Source organism: Entelurus aequoreus, linkage group LG01 (assembly GCF_033978785.1).
Source record: "Entelurus aequoreus isolate RoL-2023_Sb linkage group LG01, RoL_Eaeq_v1.1, whole genome shotgun sequence".
NCBI lineage: Eukaryota > Metazoa > Chordata > Actinopteri > Syngnathiformes > Syngnathidae > Entelurus > Entelurus aequoreus.
In genome coordinates this window covers 62,225,726-62,252,660 of record NC_084731.1, presented here as the reverse complement: position 1 = coordinate 62,252,660, position 26,935 = coordinate 62,225,726, and the positions used below count along the sequence as shown (strand labels likewise).

Sequence of the window (26,935 nt, the reverse complement as noted above, 5' to 3'; positions counted from 1 at the left end):
CCCAAACTTTTGAACGGTAGTGTATATATATATATATATATATATATATATATATATATATATATATATATATATATATATATATATATATATACATATAGCTAGAATTCACTGAAAGTCAAGTATTTCATATATATATATATATATATATATATATATATATATATATATGTATATATATATACTGTATATATATATATATATATATATATATATATATATATATATATATATATACATATATATATATATATATACTGTGTATATATAATTTGTTGAAAGGACTAGTTGGTACAATCCCTGGGGACTCTGCATGGCAGGGGCGTCCTCCTCCCTGAGCCAGGCTTGCACCTGACCGCATACCTAAGTGAGGCTAGGTGACACTGCTGGGAGGCTTTTCCACCATTGGGACACATCTTCAGTTGTGTGCCCCAGCGTCACGGGGTGTTTCGGCCCGGCTTACCACAAGACACCCTCTGCTGAGGAAGGGCCCACCCCAGGGTGATCAAATCCCTGGGTGTGTGTGTCCCATTAGGTGTTAGCCTTAGCAGCCCAGCTGGTGTCACTCCTCCTCAACCACAACCAATGGCTCGTCCTCTCTGCTGTGTTGGCCAGCTCTTTAATGGCCTGTCTGTGAGCCTGCCCCCTGACTCCAACCTCCCTAAGGAGCTTTGCTGTTGTGCTAGCTACAAAGCCCCTACAGCCCACCTCCACTGGGCGCACCCTTACCCTCCAGCCTCTGTCCTGTGCCTCAGCTGCAAGGTTGGAGTACCGCAGCTTCTTGCGTTCATATGCTTCTTCGATGGCATCCTCCCACGGAACTGTCAGTTCAATGATATAGACAATATGGGAGGTTTCAGACCATAGGACGAGGTCTGGACGCAGGGTGGTCGTTGCGATCGCCGGGGGGAAAATTAGCCTCTGATCTAAGTCGACTCGCATCTGCCAGTCCCTGGCTGCATTCAACGGGCTTAGATCAGGATTTGAAGGTCTTGTCTTCAGCTTTTCCCCCTCCCGAACAAACGCTGGTAGGTGTCGGCACACATCCTGGTTGTTGATGGGTTGGGCGTTGATGGATACTGTGTGTATATATATATATATATATATATATATATATATATATATATATATATATATATATATATATATATATATATATATATATATATATATATATATGAAATACTCGAGTTGGTGAATTCTAGCTGTAAATAACCACGCCCCCAACCAACCCCCCCACCCCCCGCCTCCCGATATTGGAGGTCTCAAGGTTGGCAAGTATGGTTACATGGATACTTCAGTTCAAAAAGGTGGCATTCCAGGGGTATCTGGCTGTCTTGAACACACCAGCGTAATCTCCAAGATCATTGAGGATGCAAAGAGGAACCACAGAGACCTAGCAGTCCTGTGGCTTGATCTAACAAATGCCTATGGAACGATACCCCACAAGTTAGTGGAGCTGACTTTAAAGACCTTCCACATACCAGAGCAATTCCAGAAACTCTTGCGTCAGTACTTTGACAGATTCAACATGCGATTCACCTGCGGAGAATTCACCACCAACTGGCAGAGACTAGAAGTGGGCATTGTCACTAGCTGCACAATTTTAGTGATTCTAATTTCTGCAGCGATGAACCTTCTTGTCAAGTCGGCAGAGAAGTTATGGTGAGGCGCAGTCCTTGCAAGCGGAATCCAGATGCTGCCCATTAGAGCGTTCATGAACGACCTTACCATCACAGCAAGATCAGTGCCAGAAGGAAGATGGATTTTGGAGAACCTGATTAAGCTCACCAATTGGGCAAGGATGGAGTTCAAACCGGCAAAGTCCAGAAGCCTAGTTCTGAAGAAAGGGCGTGTTCAGGACCGGTTTCGCTTCAAGATCAGGGAGAACATCATCCCAATTGTCCAAGAGAAACCTGTGAAGTGCTTGTAGAAGTGGTACAGGGCAGACCTCAATGACCGACTGAGTGTGAAAGAAATGCTTAGCCAAGCAGACGCCTGGATGACATCCCTAGAAAAGAACGGCCTCCCGGGCAAGTATAAGGCCTGGGGTTACCAACATGGGGTTCTCCCCCGTCTGCTCTGGCCACTCCTGGTTTATGAGGTACCTGTATCCACAGTCGAGAGTCTGGAGAGGAAGTTGAACACCTACTTGAGGAGATGGCTGGGTGTCCCAAGAAGCTTCTGTTCCATTGGACTGTACAGCACAGGAAGCAAGCTACAGCTGCCAATAACATCAGTGGTGGAGGAGTACAAGGTGACAAAAACACGCCAGGCCATGATGCTACGAGACAGCAAAGACGAGCGAGTACGGCAGGCAGGCATTGTCGTCAGGTCAGGCAGAAAGTGGTCATCCAGCAAAGCACTGAGGGAGGCGGAGGATCGTCTGCATCACGCGGACATTGTGGGATCAGTAGCCCAGGGAAGACTTGGTCTGGGTTGCTCATCCAGAACAAATTGGAACAAACCTGACCCAAAAGAGCGGCGAGGCTTGGTGCAGAGGGAGGTCCGAAAGGCTGAGGAGGAAATCCGGCATGTCAAGGCAGTAGCCATGAACAAACAAGGCAGCTGGACTAGATGGGAGAGTGTAAAAGACGGATCTCTAACCTGGCAGGACATCTGGAGCATGGAAGGCCACCGGATCAAGTTCCTGCTGTGTTCTACATATGATGTCCTGCCCACCCCATCAAACCTCCATACTTAGGGAATGGTAGAGAGCCCCAGCTGCACCCTCTGTGGAAAGATAGCTAACCTGGAGCATGTCCTCTCTTCTTGTCACTCAAGTTTAGCAGATGGCAAATTCCGGTGGCGTCATGACCAGATCCTTGCTCAGCTGGCAGAGGGTATTGAGCAGGCCAGGAAGAGGACAAGGCAGCTCTCTAATGGGCCTCGCTTCATCCACTTCATCAGGGCAGGTGAAAGTGCAGCAGTAGGAGGGAAGAACAAAGGAGTCCTGGCCACGGCAAGCGACTGGGAGATGCGGGCCGACCTGAAGAAGCAGCTCAAATTCCCAGAGGAGATAGCCCACACTACCCTGAGACCTGACATTGTTCTGTGGTCTAAAGGAACCAAACAGGTGGTGCTTATCCAGCTGACAGTACCCTGGGAAGAGAGGATGGAGGAGGCGTACGAACGCAAACTCAAGAAATACCAAACCCTCATCCTCAAGAGCCAGCAAAATGGATGGAAGGCCTGGAACATACCGGTGGAGGTGGGCTGTAGAGGCTTTGCGGGGCGGTCGCTCTGGAGAGCCCTCGGACTGCTAGGGATTGAGGGGCTGGCTAGGAAGCGGCTGGTAACCAACACCACTAAAAGGGCAGAGGAAGCATCACGCTGGATTTGGATACAAAAAAAGGTGCGGTGGCAGAGCCGACCTACTGAAGGACTAGGGACATAGAGTTGGGTGGCATTCAGCAGGGGTAGAGCCAGGACGCTGGATCTGCCGTCGAGCCCCTTCGAAGCGTCATGGGCTTAATTCTACGAAACATTAATGACGGGGGGTGCCCATTTGAGAACCTTCTGATGCCAACCAACTCATGTCCAGTTGAGGTATGTGGTCAAGCTTAGTTTTGGCTCAGGGAGGAGGACGTCCCTGCCTTGATGGAAGGAGAGATGAAGAGAGCAAGCCCACAGGCTCACAGATGGTGCAGGGGCGAGTACCTGTAAAGGTGAGCCAGTTGCGATACCCTTATCGTATATATATACAGTATGTAATGTAATAACGTTCCTAATATCATGTGATATTTACATATTTTCATCATACTGTAAGTATATATGTAATGTAGTAACATTCATAATGACATGTCATATTTACATATTTTCTTCATACTGTAAGTATATATGTAATGTAGTAACATTCATAATAACATGTAATAATTACGTATTTTAAGTATATGGCAGCGTATTAATTTCACAGACGCAACACAACACTCACTTTTCAACAACAACAACGACCACAAGACTACTAATCATGGCAGACTTGATGAGAGACAACAAAGACTCATTTGGGATTTTTTATGGGATGATCTACTAGTTTTAGAAGCTGTGTGCTAAACAGATGTGGATTTAGTCAAACACTAAGCATCGTGTAGCAGTATTGCTAAGTGCTAAACAAGAACATAATAAAACAATCACTTACTGTACAATGTCTGCTATCACTGGGATAAAGAATGATGGGATGTTTAGAGCTTCCCATTTACATCAACAATTCATCATAAACCTCAATGTCAAAGTTGACCAACTTGTGGTTTATGTCCACAACCTTCTACTATCCAGGTGAGAGGCATGATTTATCATCTAGAAATAACTTTCACCAACTCAGAGGCCATGCAGCAGCTCAATATGTCAATATAGCAGCATAAGCTGGTTAGCTGTCTAAAAGTAGTTCCTCTGTGTTAGTGTTTATAATAATAACAATATCACTAATACTTGTTAATATTCAGGTCAGGACATGTACATGGAGTATTGTTTGCACTTTTTCGATGTTGTCTTATGGGCAGAATAGTGTATTCTTATTGGCTACATTGTTACCCACCTCTTACTTGCCATATTTTATGACTTAGAATGCATAAAAAAGCAAAACATAAGTGTTCTTGTCTTACATAAGGATTCATCCAACATTCCCATATAGAATAAAAAAATCAATTAATCAAACAATAGGATAAAATAACGTTGATAAATTGCCTTTTCTATGACTTTGTTGCAGTTTGTCAGCTAAGAAACGAAACATCCGACCCACACTTGCAAGATGTTTAATATTAAAGTGCAAACAAAGATTGAGTCTGAATTATTTTTTATTTCATTTTGTTGACTTATTGAGGACAATTGAGTTATTGACCTTCCAATTACAATGGTAAACAAACTAATAGGACATAAAATGTTATTGTGTTTTAAATAAATACTTGCAATATTATTATTATTATTAGTGGTAGTAATATTACTAATGGTTACATTAGTGCTTGATTTGATCTAAAATAATGCTAATAATTAATATTGTTTACCAACAATATCAGCCCCAGCCTAACTTCGCACACACTATGAAGGTGGTCTGGCTCAGATGATAGAGCAGCCGGCCAGAAAGTTAAGGTTTTAATCCAGCCTTTGCCATCCTCGTCACTTCCGCTGTGTCCTTGGGCAATACACTTCACCCACACTGTGATAAAAGGTTTCACCTTGTATAGTGCTTTTTTTTTTCTCGAACGTGACTACATCATGACAACAACGTAACAACAGCATAACATCGTGACAATAACATGACAACAACAATGTGACAACAAAGTCACAAAAACGTGACAACATCATCACAACAAAATGACAACAACATGACAACAACGTAATAACATAACGGGACAACAACATGACAACTTCACAACAACAACGAGACAAACAACGTGACAACAACATCATGACAACAACCTAACAACAACATGACAACAAAGTGACAACAGCATAACACTGTGACAATAACATGACAACATCACAACAACAAAGTGACAAAAACGTGACAACAACGTCACAACAAAGTGACAACAAAGTGACAGCAACATGACAACAAAGTGACAACAACATGACAACATAACGGGACAACAACATGACAACTTCACAACAACAAAGTGACAACAAAGTGACAACAACGTAACAACATGACAACAAAGTGACAACAGCATAACACCGTGACAATAAAATGACAACATCACAACAACAACGTGACAAAAACATGACAACATCACAACAAAGTGACAACAAACGACAGCAACATGACAACAAAGTGACAACAACATGACAACATAACGGGACAACAACATGACAACTTCACAACAACAATGTGACATCAAAGTGACAACAATGTGACAACAACATGACAACAACATGACAACAAAGTGACAACAGCATAACACTGTGACAATAACATGACAACATCACAACAACAATGTGACAACAAAGTGACAAAAACATGACAACAACGTGACAACAACATCACAACAAAGTGACAACAACATCACAACAAAGTGACAACAAAGTGATAGCAACATGACAACATAACGGGACAACAACATGACAACTTCACAACAACAACATGACAACAATGTGACAACAACGTGAAGTGAAGACATGTAATAATAGAAACATCAGAATCAAGCAGTACAGTATATTTGATTGTGATTTAATTGTATTTAAACGTATATTTGTAGTATAAAGTGGTAACATCAATTTTAAATATGTTTTATTTCAGCTCATGCAAGGCAAACACCATCAAACCAAAAAGATCATTTGGAAGATAACTCTTCAGTACAGTATTGATCCTGAGTCAACAATATCTGAAAGTTTTGGTCATTAATACTGACCACGCCTCTTTTTCTGCAAAAACATATTTGAATAATAAAATGAAGAGTTTATAATATTTTGTGTAGCAAGGAGTCATGCTCAAGTGACGGGTGCATTAGAAAGTAGGAAGGGGACTCATATGGCCCCCATTCGTTGCAGTTTGCCTGACACATGAAACGTGACAAATTGGGCAGTAGAGTGTTGAATATCTCAATGTGTTTTGTGGCAATTCCAACTTTGACCACAGAGTCAGTTTCCATCATTTTCAGCAGACTGCATTGCAAAATGATGAACCCCCCTCTTCCTCTCAGGTGAGACCCACCCAGTACTGGAGCCTCTTCCCTACTTTCATGTTCTTTGTCCAAAAGGTGGGCGAGTTGAGCGCCGAGGACCAGAAGAAGCAGCAGAGTCTGACATCCAGCGACCCCTACTCCTCCGACCCCCAGCGACACCCCGCCCTACGCGTCAACAGCCTGAAGCCCTTCAACGCCGAACCGCCTCCCGAAATCCTGTCCGACAGCTACATTACGCCGTCCGCCATCTTCTTCAAGAGGAACCACTTGCCCGTCCCGCGCGTGGACCCCGCCTCCTACGAGCTGCTGGTGGAGGGAGCGCCCGGAGGAGGTCTGCGCCTCTCCCTGGAGGACTTGAAGAGCCGCTTCCCCAGGCACGCGGTCACGGCCACGCTGCAGTGCGCCGGCAACCGCCGCTCCGAGATGAACCAGGTCAAGCATGTGAAGGGGCTGAACTGGGGCATCGCTGCCATCGGGACCGCCACCTGGGCCGGCGCTCGCCTCAGGGACGTGCTGCAGGCGGCCGGCTATGGCCCGGACACGACCTGCTGGGCTCGCCACGTTCAGTTCGAGGGGCTGGACAAGGATGCGACGGGGACGACTTACGGCGCTTCCATCCCTCTGAACAAGGCGCTGAGCGAGGACGGCGACGTGCTGCTGGCGTACGAGATGAACGGCGAGCCTCTTCCCGCCGACCACGGCTTCCCCGTGCGGGTGGTGGTGCCGGGAACGGTCGGCGCCCGGAACGTGAAATGGCTGGCCAAGATCACGGTCAGCGCCGAGGAGAGCGGCAGCCACTGGCAGCAGAACGACTACAAAGGCTTCTCGCCCGCCACCGACTGGGACTCCGTCGACTTCAAGTCCGCCCCCGCCATCCAGGAGCTGCCCGTCCAGTCCGCCGTCACCACGCCCGCCGACGGCACCGTGGTCTCCCGCGACGATGAGCAGCTGACGGTGAAGGGCTACGCGTGGAGCGGCGGAGGACGAGAAGTGGTGCGCGTGGACGTGTCTCTGGACGGGGGCAAGACCTGGCAGGTGGCCCGGCTGAAGGCCGGCGAGGAGCTTTCTCCCCCGCCCGGCAGGGCCTGGGCCTGGAAGCTCTGGGAGGTCACGGCAGCGCTCCCGCCCCAGACCCGGCAGCTGGAGATAGTCTGCAAGGCGGTGGACGACAGCTACAACGTGCAGCCGGACTCTGTCGCTCCCATCTGGAACCTGAGAGGCGTGCTGAGCAACGCCTGGCACCGGGTGAGGGTGCAGGTCCGGGACGAATAGACCTCACGGCAAGTATTTGCTCCAGTACTTCAATGTTTGTGGTTTTTGGTGTCTCAAATCCTCAGATTGGATCGAAGGACTTTCAAAACCAGAACGACGCGGCTCGGCAGCTTTTTTGTACGCATCAGGAGCGTAGGAATAGGAAATATTTCTATAGGATAGGAAATATTTCTATATTTTAATGCCAACTTAAGCAACAAGGAAAAGTGCTGACTTTGCAGAAAAGCAACCGCGTTAGTTTTAATGGAAGATGGTCGTCATGACGAATAAATATTTTTCATTTGCTAACTGACTCGTGGTGTTGAATTGTTTCTTTTCAACATAATACTAACGACATCATACTAACGACATGTTCCTAACAACATGTTAATGACATGTTACTGACATATTACTAATGACATTACTAATGACTTATTACTAATGATATATTACTAATGACATGTTACTGATGACATATTACTAATGACATGTTACTGACATTACTAATGAAATATTACTAATTACTCATTACTAATGACATGTTACTAATGACATTTTACTAATGACATTACTTATTACTAATGACATATTACTTCATACTAATGACACATTACTAACTACTTATTACTAATGACATGTTACTTATTACTAATGACGTATTACAAATGACATATTACTAATGACATGTTAATAATGACATGTTACTGACATATTACTAATGACATGTTACTAATGACATATTACTAATTACTCATTACTAGTGACATGTTACTAATGACCAGTGTTGGGACTAACGCGTTACAAAAGTAATGCGTTACTGTAACGCCGTTAGTTTCAGCGGTAACTAGTAATCTAACACGTTATTTTTTATATTCAGTAACTCAGTTACCGTTACTACATGATGCGTTACTGCGTTATTTTACGTTATTTTTTATGTAGTATCGGCTAGAAACAGGATCTGAGTGTGTTTTATCGCAGCGCTGCAGCGGCGTGCTTCTGATTCTTCCTCTGCGCTCTGGGTGTGGGTGGGAAGGGGAGGGGAGGGGGGTGCGCAATATCAATCAATCAATCAATGTTTATTTATATAGCCCTAAATCACAAGTACAACGTAAACCGTTGGCCAACCAAAAAGTAACCACAGAACACTATACGACTATACTGTATAGTGTTCTGTGGTTACTTTTTGGTTGGCCAAGCGGACGTGACGACAGGCTGTCCTCACTCAGGCCCGCACGGACCTTGAGGGGGCGTGCCTTAAGTACGGCTGGAAATCGGGAGAAATTGGGGAGAATGGTTGTCCCGGGGAGAGGCACTGAAATTCGGGAAGGTTGGCAAGTATGAGATATTCTCACTTCTTTTCTTTTGTCGAGCACAAAGAAAATAACATTTTAGTTAAATGTAAGTTGTGTCTTGGATCAAAGATCCCGTCTACTGCCCAAAACAACAATTCAAATCTGCCTGGTTAGGCTTCATGTATGTCACGTGTGCCTTCCTTAGGTGAAGCCAGGTTTACAGCTATGTTGTTGATTGATTGATTAATTGATTGATTGAAAGTTTTATTAGTAGATTGCACAGTACAGTACATATTCCGTACAATTGACCACTAAATGGTAACACCCCAATAAGTTTTTCAACTTGTCGGGATCCACTTAAATTGATTCATGATGAAGATATATACTATCATCATAATACAGTCATCACACAAGATAATCATCAGAGTATATACATTGAATTATTTACATTATTTACAATCCGGGGTGTGGGATATGGAGGAGGGGGTGAGGGGGAGTAGGTTTGGTTGGTATCAACACTTCAGTCATCAACAATCAGCATCAACAATTGCATCATCAGAGAAATGGACATTGTAACAGTGTAGGACTGACTTGGTAGGATATGTACAGCAAGTAGTGGACACAGAGAGAGAGATCAGAAAGTATAAGAAAAAGTGTCTACATTTTATTATTTACAATCCGAAGAGGTATTATATGGAAAGGAGGGTGTTAGTTTAGGGTTGTAGTTGCCTGGAGGTGTTCTTTTAGTGCGGTTTTGAAGGAGGATAGAGATGCCCTTTATTTTACACCTGTTGGGAGTGCATTCCATATTGATGTGGCATAGAAAGAGAATGAGTTAAGACCTTTGTTAGTTCGGAATCTGGGTTTAACGTGGTTAGTGTTAGTGTTAGTGTTATTATGCTGTTTGTTACTTACGTATGTTATGTTGCAGCTATTTAAAATAGTTTTGTCAATTTGTTTTGGCCTGAAATAAATTGGCCCTTTGAAACATATCTTTGTCTTTGTGTGTTGTATGTAGACCACATTGCTTAGCAGAGTTCAGTGATGCAAATGCATGTCAAGTTGATCAACAGATTGTATTATTCTCCAGTGCAATAACAGTACTGAAATGAAGGCTAAAAGGGCATTAATGGGAGCTTAAAAAAAAAAAAAGTAGAAGAAGTAACTAAATAGTTACTTTTCACAGTAACGCATTACTTTTTGGTGTAAGTAACTGAGTTAGTAACTAAGTTACTTTTGAAATAAAGTAACTAGTAACTGTAAATAGTTACTGGTTTTCAGTAACTAACCCAACACTGCTAATGACATATTACCAGTGGCGTGCAGTCACTAGAGGCAGGGGAGGCGGGGCCTCACCTGCCATCATGGAAAGAAAAAAAATGTAAAAAGAAAAAAAAAATAATTAAATTGTTATATGTATCCAGTGATTATACTAAAGTTATTTTCCATTTAACTTCACCAGTTTTAGATTATTTTTATTTTTATTTTCACATTTGCCGTTCAAATACTGAGAAGAGACGGTGCCAGTTGAGGCACGTCACTGATTTGTGCCTCAACATGGATTGTGCACAATGACTCGGCTAACTGCTGAGCTGCTGTGCAGTGAGACTGTATTGCTATATGAATTATATCAGCTAACTAAACTATGGCATAGTTTAGTTAGCTGAGGTATATAATGTACAGTGTATTTTGTCAACAACTGTATGTGTGTAACATTTCTTGTGCTGAGCATTCATAAAACTGCTGCAAAAGAGTAATGGTTGAGGCTCGCAGTAATCCGGCCTCCTGGTGGTAGAGGGCGGTAGTGATCCCAGAGATCATTCCTCGGCCGCAGAAGAAAAAAAAGAAAAAAAAAAGTTTGCAAGTCATTTAGTGCAGCGATTGTTTATTTCCTCTCGCCTGGACTTTTATTAAAAACATGGAGGATTACATATGTAAAATAAAACCGTTTTCTAAACTGGACTCTCAATCGAAGCAGGAGGTAATAAATAAAGGTAGACCAACGCCGGAGCTAAAAGGTTTGCTTTTGACTTCGGGACAGAAGACCCGTTCTTTTCAAACGGCGTGGTACACACGCAAAGGCTGGCTGTGTGGATGTCCAGCAAGAAAGGTAAGACCATAATAATGTTTTTTTTATTAAATGTGCTTTTTTGTGTGCTACAGTTGTGTAAAGAATGCTGGTATGAGCTTTTAAACATAACCCGTTAACTGCTGCCAATCACATTGTGAATAAGATACTATTTAGGGTTCATATGTTTGTAAATCTGACTGTGATGATGCAGTGCCTCACCAGACATTAACCTCACCGCACGCCACTGCATATTACTAATGACAAATATGCTGCAAATGGCAAACAGTACAACTGATTTGTTTTATTTTGGCAACTGAGCTGCCAGTTTTTGACCGTGAAAAAAATGTTTTCCATTTACTGTAATTCACTAAAAAAACTACCATAGATTTTACTGTCAAATAAACTGGCAGAATTTTACCATGAAAAAACATTGGTAGATTTTTTTAAATTTCCAATTTACAGTAAAATTTACAGCATTAATCTGTTGTCATTTTCCAATCTACAATTGAAGGATAACTTTCTTTGAAATCATAAATCAAAGAGTATTGATTTTGTTTTGACAAAACTATTTTTGGAAAGTATGATAATATAATAGTTGTTGCAATATTTTGTTTATTAAAATGTGTCCAATAATTTTGAAGGACACATTAAATGGGATATTCAAATAAATGGATTTGGGGGCCACATTTGCAGAAAGCTTGGGGCCGAACTTCTCCCTTGAATAATAATCTTAATGTGTATATTCCAGAGAACCAGCGTCCTCTACATTGGACATTTGATTTTGCTTGATTATTTAGTCAGCTACAGAAGTGCTCTGCTGTTCTTCAGGACCTTCTGCACAAATGTGAGTCCCTCACAAATTATTTCAACTGAACTTGTTGAATCACACACATGTTGAAAAGGAGGGGACCTATGATGGAACCTTCAGGCACACCACTAGTATAAGTCAACACATGACTACTTTGTTGTCACGTTGTTGTTGTCATGTTGTCACGTTGTTGTTGTCATGTTGTTGTACTGTTATGTTGTCGTCATGTTGTTTTCACTTTGTTGTCAAGTTATGTTGTCTTGTTGTCACGCAGTTGTCATGTTGTTTTCAATTTGTTGTCACGTTATTGTTGTCACGTTGTTGTTGTACCGTTATGTTGTCGTCATGTTGTTTTCACTTTGTTGTCAAGTTATGTTGTCACATTGTTGTCATGTTGTTGTCACGCAGTTGTCATGTTGTCACTTTGTTGTCACTTTGTTGTCACTTTGTTGTCAAGTTATGTTGTCATGTTGTTGTACCGTTATGTTGTTGTACCATTTTGTTGTTGTCACTATGTTGTCATGTTGTTTTCACTTTGTTGTACCGTTATGTTGTTGTACCGTTTTGTTGTTGTCACTTTGTTGTCATGTTGTTTTCACTTTGTTGTCACGTTATGCTGTCGCATTGTTTTCATGTTGTTGTCACGCAGTTGTCATGTAGTTGTCACTTTTTTGTCACGTTGTTGTGATGTTGTTGTCATGTTGTTGTACCGTTATGTTGTTGTCACTTTGTTGTCATGTTGTAGTACCGTTTTTTTGTTGTCGCATTGTTGTCGTGTTGTTGTCACGCAGTTGTCATGTTGTTGTCACGTTATGTTGTTGTCATGTTGTCACATTGTTGTAATGTTGTTGTCACTTTGTTGACAAGTTGTTGTCATGTTGTTACTTTGTTGTCATGTTGTTGTCACGTTGTCACTTTATGTTGTTGTCACTTTGATGTCAAGTTGTTGTCACGTTGTTGTCATGTTGTTGTCACGTTGTTGTAATGTGTTTGTCATGTTGTTAATGACATAAATCACAAAATAGAAGTGTCAAAAAGGAGATGACTTGGAGGTTGTGCCATGAGGAGCACCTCAGTTATGTAAATCACAAGGTTGAAATGTCAGTGAGAGCATCTTTGAAAGTGTTTACATGAACAATGTCCTCCATAAAACGGGAGGAATTTGCTGCAAAAATGTTTGTTCCAAGTTTTAGGTACTGGGCTCTTGGGCCAGCATTTGAAAAGCCCAAATTATGAAAAAGAGAGGACCTAAACTTGAACCTTGAGGAACACAAGGAGTAAAACCAAAGTAGTTGAAGACATGACTAGTGGGAAGTAAACAAGATACAACATGACTAGTGTGAAGTAAACAAGATACAACATGACTAGTGTGAAGTAAACACGATACAACATGACTAGTGTGAAGTAAACAAGACACAACACGACTAGTGTGAAGTAAACAAGGTACAACATGCCTCGTGTGAAGTAAACAAGATACAACATGACTAGTGGGAAGTAAATGAGATACAAAATGACTAGTGTGATTAGTGTGAAGTAAACAAGATACAACACGACTAGTGTGAAGTAAACAAGATACAACATGACTAGTGGGAAGTAAATGAGATACAACATGACTAGTGTGATTAGTGTGAAGTAAACAAGATACAACATGACTAGTGTGAAGTAAACTAAATACAACATGACTAGTGTTAAGTAAACGAGATACAACATAACTAGTGTGAAGTAAACAAGGTACAACATGACTAGTGTGAAGTAAACAAGGTACAACATGACTCGTGTGAAGTAAACAAGATACAACATGACTAGTGGGAAGTAAATGAGATACAACATGACTAGTGTGAAGTAAACGAGATACAACATGACTAGTGTGAAGTAAACAAGGTACAACATGACTTGTGTGAAGTAAACAGTGAAGTAAACAAGGTACAACATGACTAGTGTGAAGTAATTGAGATACAACAGGACTAGTGTGAAGTAAACAAGATACAACATGACTAGTGTGAAGTAAACAAGATATAACATGACTAGTGTGAAGTAAACATGATACAACATGACATGTGTGAAGTAAACACGATACAACATGACTAGTGTGAAGTAAACAAGATACCACACGACTAGTGTGAAGTAAACAAGGTACAGCATGACTCGTGTCAAGTAAACAAGATACAACATGACCAGTGGAAAGTAAACTAAATACAACATGACTCGTGTGAAGTAAACAATATACAACATGACTAGTGTGACGTAAACACGATACAACATGACTAGTGTGAAGTAAACAAGATACAACATGACTAGTGTGAAGTAAACAAGATACAACACGACTAGTGTGAAGTAAACGAGATACAACACGACTCGTGTGAAGTAAACGAGATACAACATGACTAGTGTGAAGTAAACAAGATACAACATGACTAGTGTGAAGTAAACGAGATACAGCATGACTAGTGTGATTAGTGTGAAGTAAACCAGATATAACATGACAAGTGTGAAGTAAACTAGAAACAACATGACTAGTGTAAAGTAAACAAGATACAACTTGACTAGTGTGATTAGTGTGAAGTAAACAAGATACAACATGACTAGTGTGAAGTAAACAAGATACAACATGAGTAGTGTGAAGTAAAAAAGATACAACATGACTATTGTGATTAGTGTGAAGTAAACAAGATACAACATGACTAGTGTGAAGTTAACTAGATACAACATGACTAGTGTGAAGTAAACGAGATACAACATGACTAGTGTGAAGTAGACAAGATACAACATGACTAGTGTGAAGTAAACAAGATACAACACGACTAGTGTGAAGTAAATGAGATACAACATGACTCGTGTGAAGTAAATGAGATACAACATGACTAGTGTGAAGTAAACAAGATACAACATGACTAGTGTGATTAGTATGAAGTAAACAAGATACAACATGACTAGTGTGAAGTAAACAAGATACAACATGACTAGTGTGAAGTAAACGAGATACAACATGACTACTATGAAGTAAACAAGATACAAAATGACTAGTGTGAAGTAAACAAGGTACAACATGACTAGTGTGAAGTAAACAAGGTACAACATGACTCGTGTGAAGTAAACAAGATACAACATGACTAGTGGGAAGTAAATGAGATACAACATGACTAGTGTGAAGTAAACGAGATACAACATGACTAGTGGGAAGTAAACGAGATACAACATGACTAGTGGGAAGTAAACAAGGTACAACATGACTAGTTTGAAGTAAACAAGGTACAACATGACTTGTGTGAAGTAAACAGTGAAGTAAACAAGGTACAACATGACTAGTGTGAAGTAATTGAGATACAACATGACTAGTGTGAAGTAAACAAGATACAACATGACCAGTGGAAAGTAAACTAAATACAACATGACTCGTGTGAAGTAAACAATATACAACATGACTAGTGTGACGTAAACACGATACAACATGACTAGTGTGAAGTAAACAAGATACAACATGACTAGTGTGAAGTAAACAAGATACAACACGACTAGTGTGAAGTAAACGAGATACAACACGACTCGTGTGAAGTAAACGAGATACAACATGACTAGTGTGAAGTAAACGAGATACAACATGACTAGTGTGAAGTAAACGAGATACAGCATGACTAGTGTGATTAGTGTGAAGTAAACCAGATATAACATGACAAGTGTGAAGTAAACTAGAAACAACATGACTAGTGTAAAGTAAACAAGATACAACTTGACTAATGTGATTAGTGTGAAGTAAACAAGATACAACATGACTAGTGTGAAGTAAACAAGATACAACATGAGTAGTGTGAAGTAAAAAAGATACAACATGACTATTGTGATTAGTGTGAAGTAAACAAGATACAACATGACTAGTGTGAAGTTAACTAGATACAACATGACTAGTGTGAAGTAAACGAGATACAACATGACTAGTGTGAAGTAGACAAGATACAACATGACTAGTGTGAAGTAAACAAGATACAACACGACTAGTGTGAAGTAAATGAGATACAACATGACTCGTGTGAAGTAAATGAGATACAACATGACTAGTGTGAAGTAAACGAGATACAACATGACTAGTGTGAAGTAAACAAGATACAACATGACTAGTGTGATTAGTATGAAGTAAACAAGATACAACATGACTAGTGTGAAGTAAACAAGATACAACATGACTAGTGTGAAGTAAACGAGATACAACAGACTACTATGAAGTAAACAAGATACAAAATGACTAGTGTGAAGTAAACAAGGTACAACATGACTAGTGTGAAGTAAACAAGGTACAACATGACTCGTGTGAAGTAAACAAGATACAACATGACTAGTGGGAAGTAAATGAGATACAACATGACTAGTGTGAAGTAAACGAGATACAACATGACTAGTGGGAAGTAAACGAGATACAACATGACTAGTGGGAAGTAAACAAGGTACAACATGACTAGTTTGAAGTAAACAAGGTACAACATGACTTGTGTGAAGTAAACAGTGAAGTAAACAAGGTACAACATGACTAGTGTGAAGTAATTGAGATACAACATGACTAGTGTGAAGTAAACAAGATACAACATGACTAGTGTGAAGTAAACAAGATACAACATGACTAGTGTGAAGTAAAGAAGATACAACATGACTAGTGTGAAGTATACACGATACAACATGACTAGTGTGAAGTAAACAAGATACCACAAGACTAGTGTGAAGTAAACAAGGTACAGCATGACTAGTGTGAAGTAAACAAGATACAACATGACTAGTGGGAAGTAAACGAGATACAACATGACTCGTATGAAGTAAACGATATACAACATGACTAGTGTGAAGTAAACACGATACAACATGACTAGTGTGAAGTAAACAAGATACAACATGACTAGTGTGAAGTAAACAAGATACAACACGACTAGTGTAAAGTAAACGAGATACAACATGACTACTGTGAAGTAAACGAGATACAACATGACTAGTGTGAAGTAAACGAGATACAACATGACTAGTGTGAAGTAAACAAGGTACAACATGACTAGTGTGAAGTAAACGAGATACAACATGACTAGTGTGAAGTAAACAAGGTACAACATGGCTAGTGTGAAGTAAACAAGGTACAACATGACTTGTGTGAGGTAAACAAGGTAGAACATGACTAGTGTAAGGTAGATGAGATACAACATGACTAGTGTGAAGTAAACAAGAAACATCATGACTAGTGTGAAGTAAACAAGATACAACATGACTAGTGTGAAGTAAAGAAGATACAACATGACTATTTTGAAGTAAACAAGATACAACACGACTAGTGTGAAGTAAATGAGATACAACATGACTCGTGTGAAGTAAACGAGATACAACATGATTAGTGTGATTAGTGTGAAGTAAACAAGATACTACATGACTAGTGTGAAGTAAACGAGATACAACATGACTAGTGTGAAGTTAACAAGATACAACATGACTAGTGTGATTAGTGTGAAGTAAACCAGATACAACATGACTAGTGTGAAGTAAACAAGATACAACATGACTAGTATGAAGTAAACAAGATACAACATGACTAGTGTGAAGTAATTGAGATACAACCGGACTAGTGTGAAGTAAACAAGATACAACATGACTACTGTGAAGTAAACGAGATACAACATGACTAGTGTGAAGTAAACGAGATACAACATGACTAGTGTGAAGTAAACAAGGTACAACATGGCTAGTGTGAAGTAAACAAGGTACAACATGACTTGTGTGAAGTAAACAAGGTACAACATGACTAGTGGGAAGTAAACGAGATACAACATGACTCGTGTGAAGTAAACGAGATACAACATGACTAGTGTGAAGTAAAGAAGATACAACATGACTAGTGTGAAGTAAACACGATACAACATGACTAGTGTGAAGTAAACAAGATACAACACGACTAGTGTGAAGTAAATAAGGTACAACATGACTCGTGGGAAGTAAACGAGATACAACATGACTAGTGTGAAGAAGATACAACATGACTAGTGTGAAGTAACCACGATACAACATGACTAGTGTGAAGTAAACAAGATACAACACGACTAGTGTGAAGTAAACGAGATACAACATGACTAGTGTGAAGTAAACGAGATACAACATGACTAGTGTGAAGTAAACGAGATACAACATGACTAGTGTGAAGTAAACAAGATACAACATAACTAGTGTGATTAGTGTGAAGTAAACCAGATACAACATGACTAGTGTGACGTAAACTAGATGCAACATGACTAGTGTGAAGTAAACGAGACACAACATGACTAGTGTGAAGTAAACAAGATACAACTTGAGTAGTGTGAAGTAAACAAGATACAACATGACTAGTGTGAAGTAAACAAGATACAACATGACTAGTGTGAAGTAAAAAAGATACAACATGACTATTGTGATTAGTGTGAAGTAAACAAGATACAACATGACTAGTGTGAAGTAAACTAGATACAACATGACCAGTGTGAAGTAAACGAGATACAACATGACTAGTGTGAAGTAAACAAGGTACAACATGACTAGGGTGAAGTAAACAAGGTACAACATGGCTAGTGTGAAGTAAACAAGGTACAACATGACTTGTGTGAAGTAAACAAGGTACAACATGACTAGTGTGAAGTAAATGAGATACAACATGACTAGTGTGAAGTAAACAAGATACATCATGACTAGTGTGAAGTAAACAAGATACAACATGACTAGTGTGAAGTAAATAAGGTACAACATGACTCGTGGGAAGTAAACGAGATACAACATGACTAGTGTGAAGTAAAGAAGATACAACATGACTAGTGTGAAGTAACCACGATACAACATGACTAGTGTGAAGTAAACAAGATACAACACGACTAGTGTGAAGTAAACTAGATACAACATGACTAGTGTGAAGTAAACGAGATACAACATGACTAGTGTGAAGTAAACGAGATACAACATGACTAGTGTGAAGTAAACAAGATACAACATAACTAGTGTGATTAGTGTGAAGTAAACCAGATACAACATGACTAGTGTGACGTAAACTAGATGCAACATGACTAGTGTGAAGTAAACGAGACACAACATGACTAGTGTGAAGTAAACAAGATACAAATGATTAGTGTGAAGTAAACAAGATACAACATGACTAGTGTGAAGTAAACAAGATACATCATGACTAGTGTAAAGTAAACAAGATACAACTTGACTAGTGTGAAGTAAACAAGATACAACATGACTAGTGTGAAGTAAACAAGATACAACATGACTAGTGTGAAGTAAAAAAGATACAACATGACTATTGTGATTAGTGTGAAGTAAACAAGATACAACATGACTAGTGTGAAGTAAACTAGATACAACATGACCAGTGTGAAGTAAACGAGATACAACATGACTAGTGTGAAGTAAACAAGGTACAACATGACTAGTGTGAAGTAAACAAGGTACAACATGACTCGTGTGAAGTAAACAAGATGAGATACAACATGACTACTGTGACGTAAACGAGATACAACATGACTAGTGTGAAGTAAACGAGATACAACATGACTAGTGTGAAGTAAACAAGGTACAACATGGCTAGTGTGAAGTAAACAAGATACAACATGACTAGTGTGAAATAAAGAAGATACAACATGACTAGTGTGAAGTAAACACGATACAACATGACTCGTGTGAAGTAAACAAGATACAACACGACTAGTGGGAAGTAAATGAGATACAACAGGACTAGTGTGATTAGTGTGAAGTAAACAAGATACAACCCGACTAGTGTAAAGTAAACAAGGTACAACATGACTCGTGTGAAGTAAACAAGATACAACATGACTAGTGGGAAGTAAATGAGATACAACATGACTAGTGTGATTAGTGTGAAGTAAACAAGATACAACATGACTAGTGTAAAGTAAACTAGATACAACATGACTAGTGTGAAGTAAACAAGATACAACATAACTAGTGTGAAGTAAACAAGGTACAACATGACTAGTGTGAAGTAAACAAGGTACAACATGACTCGTGTGAAGTAAACAAGATACAACAGGACTAGTGGGAAGTAAATGAGATACAACATGACTAGTGTGAAGTAAACGAGATACAACATGACTAGTGTGAAGTAAACAAGGTACAATTTGACTTGTGTGTAGTAAACAGTGAAGTAAACAAGGTACAACATGACGAGTGTGAAGTAATTGAGATACAACCGGACTAGTGTGAAGTAAACAAGATACAACATGAATAGTGTGAAGTAAACAAGATATAACATGACAAGTGTGAAGTAAACACGATACAACATGACTAGTGTGAAGTAAACAAGATACCACACGACTAGTGTGAAGTAAACAAGGTACAGCATGACTAGTGTGAAGTAAACAAGATACAACATGACTACTGGGAAGTAAACGAGATACAACATGACTCGTGTGAAGTAAACGAGATACAACATGACTCGTGTGAAGTAAAGAAGATACAACATGACTAGTGTGAAGTAAAGAAGATACAACATGACTAGTGTGAAGTAAACACGATAAAACATGACTAGTGTGAAGTAAACAAGATACAACACGACTAGTGTGAAGTAAATAAGGTACAACATGACTCGTGGGAAGTAAACAAGATACAACATGACTCGTGGGAAGTAAACGAGATACAACATGACTAGTGTGAAGTAAAGAAGATACAACATGACTAGTGTGACGTAAACACGATACAACATGACTAGTGTGAAGTAAACAAGATACAACATAACTAGTGTGATTAGTGTGAAGTAAACCAGATACAACATGACTAGTGTGACGTAAACTAGATGCAACATGACTAGTGTGAAGTAAACAAGATACAACACGACTAGTGTGAAGTAAATAAGGTACAACATGACTCGTGGGAAGTAAACAAGATACAACATGACTCGTGGGAAGTAAACGAGATACAACATGACTAGTGTGAAGTAAAGAAGATACAACATGACTAGTGTGAAGTAAACAAGATACAACATAACTAGTGTGATTAGTGTGAAGTAAACGAGATACAACATGACTAGTGTGAAGTAAACAAGATACAACATAACTAGTGTGATTAGTGTGAAGTAAACCAGATACAACATGACTAGTGTGACGTAAACTAGATGCAACATGACTAGTGTGAAGTAAACGAGACACAACATGACTAGTGTGAAGTAAACAAGATACAAATGATTAGTGTGAAGTAAACAAGATACAACATGACTAGTGTGAAGTAAACAAGATACATCATGACTAGTGTAAAGTAAACAAGATACAACTTGACTAGTGTGAAGTAAACAAGATACAACATGACTAGTGTGAAGTAGACAAGATACAACATGACTAGTGTGAAGTAAAAAAGATACAACATGACTATTGTGATTAGTATGAAGTAAACAAGATACAACATGACTAGTGTGAAGTAAACTAGATACAACATGACCAGTGTGAAGTAAACGAGATACAACATGACTAGTGTGAAGTAAACAAGGTACAACATGACTAGTGTGAAGTAAACAAGGTACAACATGACTCGTGTGAAGTAAACAAGATGAGATACAACATGACTACTGTGAAGTAAACGAGATACAACATGACTAGTGTGAAGTAAACGAGATACAACATGACTAGTGTGAAGTAAACAAGGTACAACATGGCTAGTGTGAAGTAAACAAGGTACAATATGACTTGTGTGAAGTAAACAAGGTACAACATGACTAGTGTGAAGTAAATGAGATACAACATGACTAGTGTGAAGTAAAAAAGATACATCAAGACTATTGTGAAGTAAACAAGATACAACATGACTAGTGTGAAATAAAGAAGATACAACATGACTAGTGTGAAGTAAACAAGATACAACATGATTAGTGTGAAGTAAACAAGATACAACACGACTAGTGTGAAGTAAACTAGAAACAACATGACTAGTGTAAAGTAAACAAGATACAACTTGACTAGTGTGATTAGTGTGAAGTAAACCAGATATAACATGACTAGTGTGAAGTAAACTAGAAACAACATGACTAGTGTAAAGTAAACAAGATACAACTTGAGTAGTGTGATTTGTGTGAAATAAACAAGATACAACATGACTAGTGTGAAGTAAACAAGATACAACATGACTAGTGTGAAGTAAAAAAGATACAACATGACTAGTGTGAAGTAAACAAGGTACAACATGACTAGTGTGAAGTAAACAAGGTACAACATGACTCGTGTGAAGTAAACAATATATAACATGGCTAGTGTGAAGTAAATGAGATAAAACATGACTAGTGTGAAGTAAACGAGATACAACATGACTAGTGTGAAGTAAACGAGATACAACATGACTAGTGTGAAGAAAACAAGGTACAACATGACTTGTGTGAAGTAAACAAGGTACAACATGACTAGTGTGAAGTAAATGAGATACAACATGACTAGTGTGAAGTAAAGAAGATACAACATGACTAGTGTGAAGTAAACACGATACAACATGACTCGTGTGCAGTAAACAAGATACAACACGACTAGTGTGAAGTAAACAAGGTACAGCATGACTAGTGTGAAGTAAACAAGATACAACATGACTAGTGGGAAGTAAACGAGATACAACATGACTCATGTGAAGTAAACGAGATACAACATGACTCGTGTGAAGTAAACGAGATACAACATGACTAATTTGAAGTAAACGAGATACAACATGACTAGTGAGAGTTAAACATGATACAACATGACTAGTGTGAAGTAAACAAGATACAATATGACTAGTGTGAAGTAAACAAGATACAACACGACTAGTGTGAAGTAAACAAGATACAACATGACTCGTGTGAAGTAAACGGGATACAACATGACTAGTGTGAAGTAAATGAGATACAACATGACTAGTGTGACGTAAACAAGATACAACATGACTAGTGTGAAGTAAAGAAGATACAACATGACTAGTGTGAAGTACACACGATACAACATGACTAGTGTGAAGTAAACGAGATACAACACGACTAGTGTGAAGTAAACAAGGTACAACATGACTAGTGGGAAGTAAACGAGATACAACATGACTCGTGTGAAGTAAACGATATACATCATGACTAGTGTGAAGTAAAGAAGATACAACATGACTAGTGTGAAGTAAACACGATACAACATGACTAGTGTGAAGTAAACAAGATACAACACGACTAGTGTGAAGTAAACGAGATACACCATGACTAGTGTGAAGTAAACGAGATACAACATGACTATTGTGAAGTAAACAAGATACAACATAACTAGTGTGATTAGTGTGAAGTAAACCAGATACAACATGACTAGTGTGAAGTAAACTAGATACAACATGACTAGTGTGAAGTAAACGAGACACAACATGACTAGTGTGAAGTAAACAAGATACAAATGATTAGTGTGAAGTGAACATGATACAGCATGACTAGTGTAAAGTAAACAAGATACAACTTGACTAGTGTGATTAGTGTGAAGTAAACAAGATACAACATGACTAGTGTGAAGTAAACAAGATACAGCATGACTAGTGTGAAGTAAAAAAGATACAACATGACTATTGTGATTAGTGTGAAGTAAACAAGATACAACATGACTAGTGTGAAGTAAACTAGATACAACATGACCAGTGTGAAGTAAACGAGATACAACATGACTAGTGTGAAGTAAACAAGGTACACCATGACTAGTGTGAAGTAAACAAGGTACAACATGACTCGTGTGAAGTAAACAAGATAAGATACAACATGACTACTGTGAAGTAAACGAGATACAACATGACTAGTGTGAAGTAAACGAGATACAACATGACTAGTGTGAAGTAAACAAGGTACAACATGACTCGTGTGAAGTAAACAAGATGAGATACAACATGACTACTGTGAAGTAAACGAGATACAACATGACTAGTGTGAAGTAAACGAGATACAACATGACTAGTGTGAAGTAAACAATGTACAACATGGCTAGTGCGAAGTAAACAAGGTACAACATGACTTGTGTGAAGTAAACAAGGTACAACATGACTAGTGTGAAGTAAATGAGATACAACATGACTAGTGTGAAGTAAACAAGATACATCATGACTAGTGTGAAGTAAACAAGATACAACATGAGTAGTGTGAAGTAAAGAAGATACAACATGACTAGTGTGAAGTAAAGAAGATACAACATGACTAGTGTGAAGTAAACACGATACAACATGACTCGTGTGAAGTAAACAAGATACAACATGACTCGTGTGAAGTAAATGAGATACAACATTACTTGTGTGAAGTAAACAAGATACAACATGACTAGTGCGAAGTAAACGAGATACAACATGACTAGTGAGAAGTAAACAAGGTACAACATGACTCGTGTGAAGTAAACAAGGTACAACATGACTCGTGTGAAGTAAACAATATACAACATGACTAGTGTGAAGTAAAGGAGATACAACATGACTACTGTGAAGTAAACGAGATGCAACATGACTAGTGTGAAGTAAACGAGATACAACATGACAAGTGTGAAGAAAACAAGGTACAACATGACTTGTGTGAAGTAAACAAGGTACAACATGACTAGTGTGAAGTAAATGAGATACAACATGACTAGTGTGAAGTAAAGAAGATACAACATCACTAGTGTGAAGTAAACACGATACAACATGACTCGTGTGAAGTAAACAAGATACAACACGACTAGTGTGAAGTAAACAAGGTACAGCATGACTAGTGTGAAGTAAACAAGATACAACATGACTAGTGGGAAGTAAACGAGATACAACATGACTCATGTGAAGTAAACGAGATACAACATGACTCGTGTGAAGTAAACGAGATACGACATGACTAGTGTGAAGTAAACGAGATACAACATGACTAGTGAGAGTTAAACATGATACAACATGACTAGTGTGAAGTAAACAAGATACAATATGACTAGTGTGAAGTAAAAAAGATACAACACGACTAGTGTGAAGTAAACAAGATACAACATGACTTGTGTGAAGTAAACGGGATACAACATGACTAGTGTGAAGTAAATGAGATACAACATGACTAGTGTGACGTAAACAAGATACAACATGACTAGTGTGAAGTAAAGAAGATACAACATGACTAGTGTGAAGTAAACACGATACAACATGACTTGTGTGAAGTAAACGAGATACAACACGACTAGTGTGAAGTAAACAAGGTACAACATGACTAGTGGGAAGTAAACGAGATACAACATGACTCGTGTGAAGTAAACGAGATACATCATGACTAGTGTGAAGTAAAGAAGATACAACATGACTAGTGTGAAGTAAACACGATACAACATGACTAGTGTGAAGTAAACAAGATACAACACGACTAGTGTGAAGTAAACGAGATACAACATGACTAGTGTGAAGTAAACGAGATACAACATGACTATTGTGAAGTAAACAAGATACAACATAACTAGTGTGATTAATGTGAAGTAAACTAGATACAACATGACTAGTGTGAAGTAAACGAGATACAACATGACTAGTGTGAAGTAAACAAGATACAAATGATTCGTGTGAAGTAAACAAGATACAACATGACTAGTGTGAAGTAAACATGATACAGCATGACTAGTGTAAAGTAAACAAGATACAACTTGACTAGTGTGATTAGTGTGAAGTAAACAAGATACAACATGACTAGTGTGAAGTAAACAAGATACAACATGACTAGTGTGAAGTAAAAAAGATACAACATGACTATTGTGATTAGTGTGAAGTAAACAAGATACAACATGACTAGTGTGAAGCAAACTAGATACAACATGACCAGTGTGAAGTAAACGAGATACAACATGACTAGTGTGAAGTAAACAAGGTACAACATGACTAGTGTGAAGTAAACAAGGTACAACATGACTCGTGTGAAGTAAACAAGATGAGATACAACATGACTACTGTGAAGTAAACGAGATACAACATGACTAGTGTGAAGTAAACGAGATACAACATGACTAGTGTGAAGTAATCAATGTACAACATGGCTAGTGTGAAGTAAACAAGGTACAACATGACTTGTGTGAAGTAAACAAGGTACAACATGACTAGTGTGAAGTAAATGAGATACAACATGACTAGTGTGAAGTAAAAAAGATACATCATGACTAGTGTGAAGTAAACAAGATACAACATGACTAGTGTGAAGTAAAGAAGATACAACATGACTACTGTGAAGTAAAGAAGATACAACATGACTAGTGTGAAGTAAACACGATACAACATGACTCGTGTGAAGTAAACAAGATACAACACGACTAGTGTGAAGTAAACAAGGTACAGCATGACTATTGTGAAGTAAACAAGATACAACATGACTAGTGGGAAGTAAACGAGATACAACATGACTCGTGTGAAGTAAACGAGATACAACATTACTCGTGTGAAGTAAACGAGGTACAACATGACTAGTGCGAAGTAAACGAGATACAACATGACTAGTGAGAAGTAAACACGATACAAGACTAGTGTGAAGTAAACAAGATACAATATGACTAGTGTGAAGTAAACAAGATACAACACAACTAGTGTGAAGTAAACGAGACACAACATGACTCGTGTGAAGTAAACAAGATTCAACATGACTAGTGTGAAGTAAACAAGGTACAACATGGCTAGTGTGAAGTAAACAAGGTACAACATGACTTGTGTGAGGTACAACATGACTAGTGTGAAGTAAATGAGATACAACATGACTAGTGTGAAGTAAACAAGAAACATCATGACTATTGTGAAGTAAACAAGATACAACATGACTAGTGTGAAGTAAAGAAGATACAACATGACTAGTGTGAAGTAAAGAAGATACAGCATGACTAGTGTGAAGTAAACACGATAAAACATGACTAGTGTGAAGTAAACAAGATACAACACGACTAGTGTGAAG

General features: G+C 38.9%; 1 protein-coding gene across 5 annotated transcripts in view; it reads left to right on the top strand.

Annotated features, from left to right (window-relative positions):
* suox (sulfite oxidase) overlaps positions 1–26,935 on the top strand; it is a 103,020-nt gene that overhangs the window by 33,106 nt on the left and 42,979 nt on the right. For 3 of the 5 annotated variants that reach the window (XM_062027902.1, XM_062027994.1, XM_062027648.1), the window contains one exon: positions 6,693–8,181. In XM_062027902.1, coding sequence (XP_061883886.1) covers positions 6,693–7,889 — 1,197 coding nt within the window. In that variant the 3' untranslated portion in view covers positions 7,890–8,181. Of the gene's footprint in view, positions 1–6,692; positions 8,182–26,935 lie in introns of those variants that run through there. The other 2 variants (XM_062027824.1, XM_062027737.1) reach the window with 1 other exon arrangement.